At 47.5% G+C, this 7,853-nt stretch overlaps 1 protein-coding gene across 1 annotated transcript in view; it reads right to left on the reverse strand.

The window, feature by feature from the left end:
* LOC106814657 (isocitrate dehydrogenase [NAD] subunit gamma, mitochondrial-like) overlaps window positions 1-7,853 on the reverse strand; it is a 51,449-nt gene that overhangs the window by 1,498 nt on the left and 42,098 nt on the right. The window contains exon 8 of the mRNA XM_014819004.1: window positions 1,283-1,423. Coding sequence (XP_014674490.1) covers window positions 1,283-1,423 — 141 coding nt within the window. The remainder of the gene's footprint in view (window positions 1-1,282; window positions 1,424-7,853) is intronic.

Raw genomic sequence — 7,853 nt, forward strand, 5'->3', positions numbered from 1 at the left:
CTCAAAAACTGTTCCAGCTATAACTGCGTGTTTTATAGGGCTAGGAAACCAGGTTTCATCCCATGAAGATGATGGTTAGTTCAGGTTCATACCTAGTTCATTCGGCAAGACCCGTCGTTTCTTGGCTAGCAAGAAAACTAGGTTTTGTGGGCACGCAAACCTGGGTTGGCGTGCGAAGAACGTGGGTTTCTACGACATTATGATGACAAAATGCTTGGCCATACACGCGCGCCAGCACGCACGCGCACGGCACGCGCGCACACGCAGCGCACGCACGCGCGCACACACACACACGCGAGCCGCGTCACACACGACACACACACAACACACACCCATACACACACACACACACACACACAACACGTACAAGCACACGCACGCACGCCACACGCACACACCACACACACACACACACACACACACGACACACACACACACACACACAACACACACACACAAAGACGAACACACACGCGACCACACGTACGCCAAGCGCGTGCCCGAGCATACAGCACATATTATACTATAAGGTAAATGTATCGGTCCTGAATGTCGTATTTTCTTACAATACCAGACGATTTACAACATACGAGGCACGCAGGGCTTGGCCGCGAACCCGGCCTGGGGGTTAGACGAAATAAATCTTTAATTTGCAAAAACACAATTGTAGAAACAGGCGAAATAAAACAGAATGACCAATCAGCTACATATTTTTTTCTTTTTTTTTTTTTGTTCTCGACCCAAGGAGTCAAGCCGACTCACGCCTATTGTTCTCCATAGTGACGCCGGCGCCCAAGTCAAGCACTATACATAAATAAAAGAAAAAGAAAGACACACGCCGTTTATCGTCTATAAACTTTTCTGTGCAGCCGGGCGATATCTTCACAGGATCGTTTCTGTGTAGGGACTGACTATCGCAATGTATACTTTCATGTCTGTTATGATATTATCTCGGCCGATGCCACGACTAGATCGACGTACGTCTGCTGCCAAATTTCAGCCTGTTCTGCTAGCATCTATGACAAATACGCGACATTTACGCAAATACGCTCTCTATGACACGTTTTGCTAATAGGAGAGATTCTTCCTATGCACCAAATATGTTGGATGTGTTTGTGGCGCCATCATAAGAGTTTAGAGGCGCTATAGGAACGCACAAAGCAGTAAATTTCAGGGAAGCCCCGGAACGAAGTTTGACTCGCCCAATATGTGTCATAGGAAGAATCTTCCGTATGACAAGTAGTGTCATAGCAGACAGTGTTGTCGAGTCGAGTCCGCCCACCCCCGAGCCGAGTTCGAGTGCCGAGTGCCGCGCCATCCGAGCTTCCGAGTCCGAGTCCGAGTCCGAGTACCACACCACCGCGAGTTCTGAGCTCGAGTCCTCGAGTTCCAGTTTGCCATAAAAAACAACGCGGAAATTAATCTGAAAAAAATGGAAAAATCGGGGAAAAGGGGAAAATCGAAAAAGAGAAAAGGGAAAACATCGCAAAACAGTTGCATCGCTAGGACATTTCGAAAGTGTATCAGCCAGCCGGAAAACACAGGAAACACGAGTCATACGGAAACGTTCAAAGTAACGCGATTCATTTGTGTTTTACGAGAAATGACACGGGCTTGTTGAACCAAATGAGAGAGTGCTAGGTACCTTCGAATGTAGAAAGAAGCGCAAAGGACGAGAGTGGACAGCAGATTCACACCAAAAGGACGAAGAAATTCTTAATTCGCAGCGGCATTTTAAAACGTTAGAAGATCTAGGCCGGGATCTAGAAACCTAGGCGTTTAGTTTTAAATTCTTCGTAAACTGGGCTTTACAATATGCTACAGTTGTGACTATGTAGTAGTGGCCTCGCAGCCGGCCTCGACCCGAGTGCTCGAGTCCGGCCGGGAGGTCGAGTTCGAGCGCGCAGTTCGAGCTCAGTCATTGCCCCACTCCGAGGCCAAGACCTGAAAACCGAAAACGAAGAAAAAACGGTCTCGCGCCGGTCTCGAGACCTACAACTCTGATAGCAGAGCGTATAATTATGCGTATGTCTTAAATATAGTTGTCGATTGCAAGCCAGCAACATATTGAGTATTTACGCCGTTACCACATTCCATAATTACACAACGGCCACTTCGAACTCACTTGATTTAACTATTAGTCCTTACTGCGCTAACAGCGTTAGGGTCGGCCTACTGCGTTTTATTACTGTGTGCTGAGCGGCTAATATTCGCATCGATAAATATGATATTTGATAGTCTCACTTGTATATACGGCTTATGTGACTACACCGGTTGCCTTACGTGTGTATTTAGCTATGTTCGCTCTTGCCATGCTTCCAAATTTTCCTAACTAGACAATGTCACTGCTCCCTGTCTTATCGTTAACCTTTATTATTAATCGATGTTTAAAATAATTATTTAATCAAACTTAATCGATTATTAGCGCCCACTGTTCCCATAAGTAATCCGTCGGCTTGCTTGTGGCATCCCGGCGCGCGAGCGCGCGAGCAGAAGGGAATAGAAGAAACGAGGCAGCAGAGGAGAGAGAGAGAGAGAGGAAAGAGAGAGAGAAGAGAGTGAGAGAGAGAAAAGACGAGAGAACAAGACAAGATAGAGACAACGATGAGAGAGAGAGGAAGAAGAGCAGGAGAGAGAGAGGCAGCCGGAGGACGAGAGATCCGAGAGGAGAGCGATGAGAGAGAGAGAGAGAGGAGAGTTCGAGAGAAAGAGAAGAGGAGAGAGAGAGCGCAGAGAAGAGCGAGAGAGAAAGGATGAGAGACAAGAGCATGTTGTCGGCAGTCTTCTCCAGACTACGTTATAGTTCGCTGCTCAGCCCGACGTGTGTGAAGTGTGAGCGGCTTTCACGCGCGCGATCCGCCCACTGCGCGTACTGTGCCCTGCGACAGTGTCATCCTACTTGACACTGTCTGTATCGAGGTTATTTATATCTGCACGGCATTTAACGCTATCTATCTAGGCGGGATCTATCTGATACGGAATTATCTGCCACGCGATTTACATTGGATATTCTGCTTAGACCGAGCGCTGCGGGAGAACGTGGTAGGCACGAGTGCCGCCCTGTATATGAAATATTTAACACGTTTGTAGAGCACGAAAGAAGGGAGTAATTGAGTTAAAACAGCAGAAGGGTAAAGAGTGTTGCACCGAGGAGGGAGAGAGACGAAGGAGGGGAGAGCGGAGAAAAGGGAAAGGAAAGAGGAGGAGAAGCGAGAGAGAGAGCGAGGAAGCGAGAAGAGAGCGAGAGCGAGGCGAAGAGCGGACGAGAGAGAGCAAGGATGAGAAAACGACGAGAGCGACAGAGAGAGAACCGAGCGACGAGAGAGGAAAGCAGGAGATGAAGCGAGAAAGCGAGAGCAGAGAGAGAGAGAGAGAGAGAGCAGCAGAGAGAGAAGAGCAAGCGACGAGCGAGCGCAGAGAGCGAAGAGGCAGAGCGAGAGAGAGAGACAGAGAGAGAAGAGACGAGAGAGCAGAGAGAGATAGAGAGGGAGAGACGAGAGAGGCAGAGAGAGAGAGGAAAGAGAGAGAGGACGAGAGAGAGAGAGCGAGGAGGAGAGAGAAGCGTGGAGATAGAGTGTGAGACTATGTGTGGTGTCTGCAAACGTTAAAGCATGTAGACATGGCATGTGTATGTGGCGATTTCACAGTACTTCTTAGATTGCATTAATTTACCACACGCGCCGGTAATGGCGTGAAACTATTTAATGTCGCAAAAACAAAATGTTTGTAATTAAATTTATAATTAACCTTATCCCCCATGCACTGAGCTCTTGTATGCCAAGATTGGTCGCGCTAAAATGGATTCGAATTGCGGATGGTCTGTGATGCGACGCTGTTGTGTGTGTGTGGTGTAGTGTGTGTGTGTGTGTGTCCTTTGGTGTGGGTGTGGTTGGGTGTCCATGTGCGTCACCGCGCCTCGTGCGTGTGTCGAGTGCGTGCGTGGAGCGGCGCGTGCGTGTGGTGCCGGGCGTGGACGCTGCGCAGTGCGCGCGTGGGTGTTATTGTGCGGTGATCATGTGCATATACGTGCGATGTAGTGTGTCGGCGCGGAAAACAGTGGACATTTATAAAAAATGCGACACGAGCGTCTCATATTATACACGTATATATTACGCCACGTATTACTACACTCCATATTATATAGACAATATCTTCGCTTTTAGCAATGCGTTCATAGATATAGAATTTTACTCAAGCAAACCTTGCGGGCTACATCTAACACGGTAGGGCGACCATATTGTTTTCAGTTGCAGATCCTCACACTGATATAAATCTCAGATCGCACACGACAACTTGTAATTGAATGAACGCTATTTAAAGTGAGACACATGGCAAATACATACGCCACGCGTGTATATTATCAGAACTGCAGCGCATTATGATAATTTTACATTGAGCCGCTGCGCGTAACAGAAATAACTGTGAAATGGCGCGTAGCTGTTTTGGTTGCGCCATGATCAACAGAGTGACTGGTTATCTAGTACGACGTACGATGCTGAAAGTTACGAGCTTGAATAATGAAATACGTAACGAAGCGCGGAACATTGGCAGAGACCTGTTCACACACCATGAACACGCCAAGTACGGAGCGCAAACACACATGCGCAGCGCGATTTACACGCACGCACGCCCAAACACAATGCGCACGGCAAAAATACACGCCACGCACCGCAAACACACGCACGCATTAACACACATGCGCACCGCAAGATAGCACGCACGCACGCACGCGAGCACACACCGCGCAGCGCAAACACACGCACGCACGGCACGCGATCAACACACCGCACGCAAAGCAACGACGCACGCAAACACACGCACGCACGCCCACGCCCACGCGCATCACACCACGCTCTCGCTCTCTTCTCTCTTTCTCTCTCTTTCGCTCTCTCTCTCTCTTCCCCTTTCTCCCCTTCTCCCTCCCTCCTCTCTCTTCCCCGCGGTCACCTCTTTCTACCCCCTCTCTGTTTTACTCATACTTCCCCTTTTTCGTGTCTACAAACGTGTATATTTCATTACAGGGCGGCACTCGTGCCTACCCACGTTCTCGCAGCGCACTCGTCTAAGCGGAATATCAATGTAAATCCCGCGTACAGATAAATCCCGCCTAGATAGATACAGTTAAATCCGTACAGATAGATCCCGCCTAGATAGATACAGTTAAATCCGTGCAGATATAAATAACGCGAACAGACAGTGTCAAGTAGGATGACACTGTCGGCAGGGACAAGTACGCGCGTGGCGGTCGCGCGCTGAAAGCCGCCACACTTCACAACTCAGCTGAGAGAGACTACGTAGTCTGAGAGAGACTGCCGAGCAACATGCTACTTGTCTCTCCTCTCTCTTTCTCGCTTTCTTTCTCTCTCTCTCTCTCTCTCTCTCTCTCGCTCTCTCTTGCTCTCTCTTTCTCTCTCTCTCTCTCGCTCTCTCTTGTCTCTCACTCTTCTCTCTCTCTCTCTTGTCTCTCTCTCACTCTCTTCTCTCTATCTTCTCTTTCTCTCTCTCTCTCTTTCTTCTATTCCATTCTCTTTCCTCGCGCGCCGGATGCACACAAGAACCGACCGATTAATTATGGGAACAGTGGGCACTAATAATCGATTAATTGATTAAATTAATTAATTTTAAACATCGATTAATAATAAAGGTTAACATAAGAAAGGGAGCAAGTGTACATTGTCTAGTTAGGAAAAATGTGAAGAATGCAAGAGCGAACATAACTAAATACAACGTAAGGCAACGTGTGGTACCATAACCGTATCACAAGTGAGACTATCAATATCATTATTTATCATGGAATATTAGCTCAGCACACAGTAATAACACAGTAGGGACCGTAACGCTGTTAGCGCAGTAAGGACTAATAGTTAAATCAGTGAGTAGAAGTGCGTTTGTATTATGGAATGTTGCGTAACGCAGTAAATATTCAATATGTTCTGCTTGCATCTAGGACAAATAATTTAAGACATACGCATAATTATACGCTCTGCTATCAGTGTTGTAGGTCTCGAGACCGGTCTTGGCCTCGAGACCGGCCTCGAGACCGTTTTTCATGGTCTCGGTTTCGGTCTTGGCCTCGGAGTGCAATGACTCGAACTCGGACTCGGACTCGAGCCCTCCGGCCGGACTCGAGGACTCGGGTCGAGGCCGGCTCGAGGCCACTACATACATAGTACACAACTGTACATGTTGTAACACGCAGTTTACAAGAATTTAAAACTAAAACTTCTAGGGTTTATAGATACACGGCCTAATCTTCTAACGTTTTCAATGGCTCGATTAAGATTCTTGTCCTTTTGGTGTGAATCTGCTGTCACTTCGTCCCTTTGCGCTTCATCTACCACTTCGAAGGTACTAGCACTCTCTCATTTGGTTCAACAAGCCGTGTCATTCTCGTAAAACACAAATGTATCCGTTACTTTGACACGTTTCGTATGACTCGTGTTTCTGTGTTTTCGGCTGGCTATACACTTTCGAATGTCTACGATGCACTGTTGCGATTTTTTCCCTTTTTTTTCTCTTTTTTTCGATTTTCCCCCTTTTTCCCCGATTTTTTCCCTTTTTCGATTTTTCCCTTGTTTTTATCAAAACTGGACTCGGACTCGGACTCAGACTCGGATGGTATAACTCGGACTCGGACTCGGACTCGGGTGGCGCGGACTCGGACTCGGACTCGGACTCGGTGGGTGCGGACTCGGACTCGGACTCGGACTCGGGGGGTGCGGACTCGACTACAACACTGTCTGATATGACACTATTTGTCATAGGAAAATTCTTCCTATGACAAATATTGGCGAGTCAACTTCGTTCCGCTTTACAGCTGAAATTCACTGCTTGCGTTCATAATAGCGCCTCTAAACTCTTATGATGCGCACAACACATACAACAATATTTGTCATAGGAAGAATCTTCCTATTACAAATAGTGTCATAGGAGAGCGTATATGCGTATGTCGTATTTGTCATAGATGCTAGCAGAACAGGCTGAAATATTGCAGGCAGACGTACGTCGATCTAGTCGTGGCATCGGTGAGATAATATCATAACAGAATTAACGTAACATTGATAGTCAGTCTACACAGAAACGACCCTGTGAAGATATCGCAGGCTCGCAGAAAATTTTATAGAGTAAACGGACGTGTGTCTTTCTTTTTTCTTTATTTTATGTAATGTGCTCGACTTGGGCGGCGGCGTCACTATGGAAACAATACGGCGTGAGTCGGCTGACGGAAATCTGTTAGCTGATTGGTCAATTCTGTTTTATTTTCCCTGTTTCTACAAATTGTGTTTTGCAAATTAAAGATTTATTTAGTCTACCACCAGGCCGGGTTCGCGCCAAGCCTGCGTGCCTCGTATGGTTGTAATCGGTCTGGTATTGTAAGAAAAAATACGACATTCAGGCATATACATTTACACTTATAGTATAAATGTGTGTGTGTGCGCACGCGCTTGCGTACGTGTGCGCGTGTGTGTTCGTCTGTGTGTGTGTGTGTGTGTGTGTGTGTGTGTGTGTGTGTGTGCGTGTGTGTGTGTGTGTGTGTGTGTGTGTGTGTGTGTGTGTGTGTGTGTGTGTGTCCGCGCGTGCGTGCGCTGCGTGTGCGCGCGTGCCGTGCGCGTGCGTGCTGGCGCGCGTGTATGGCCAAGCATTTTGTCATCATAATGTCGTAGAAACCCACGTTCTTCGCACGCCAACCCAGGTTTGCGTGCCCACAAAACCTAGTTTTCTTGCTAGCCAAGAAACGACGGGTCTTGCCGAATGAACTAGGTATGAACCTGAACTAACCATCATCTTCATGGGATGAAACCTGGTTTCCTAGCCCTATAAAACACGCAGTTATAGCTGGAACAGTTTTTGAG

The sequence above is a fragment of the Priapulus caudatus genome, unplaced genomic scaffold, assembly GCF_000485595.1.
Source record: "Priapulus caudatus unplaced genomic scaffold, Priapulus_caudatus-5.0.1 Scaffold958, whole genome shotgun sequence".
Lineage (NCBI taxonomy): Eukaryota > Metazoa > Priapulida > Priapulimorpha > Priapulimorphida > Priapulidae > Priapulus > Priapulus caudatus.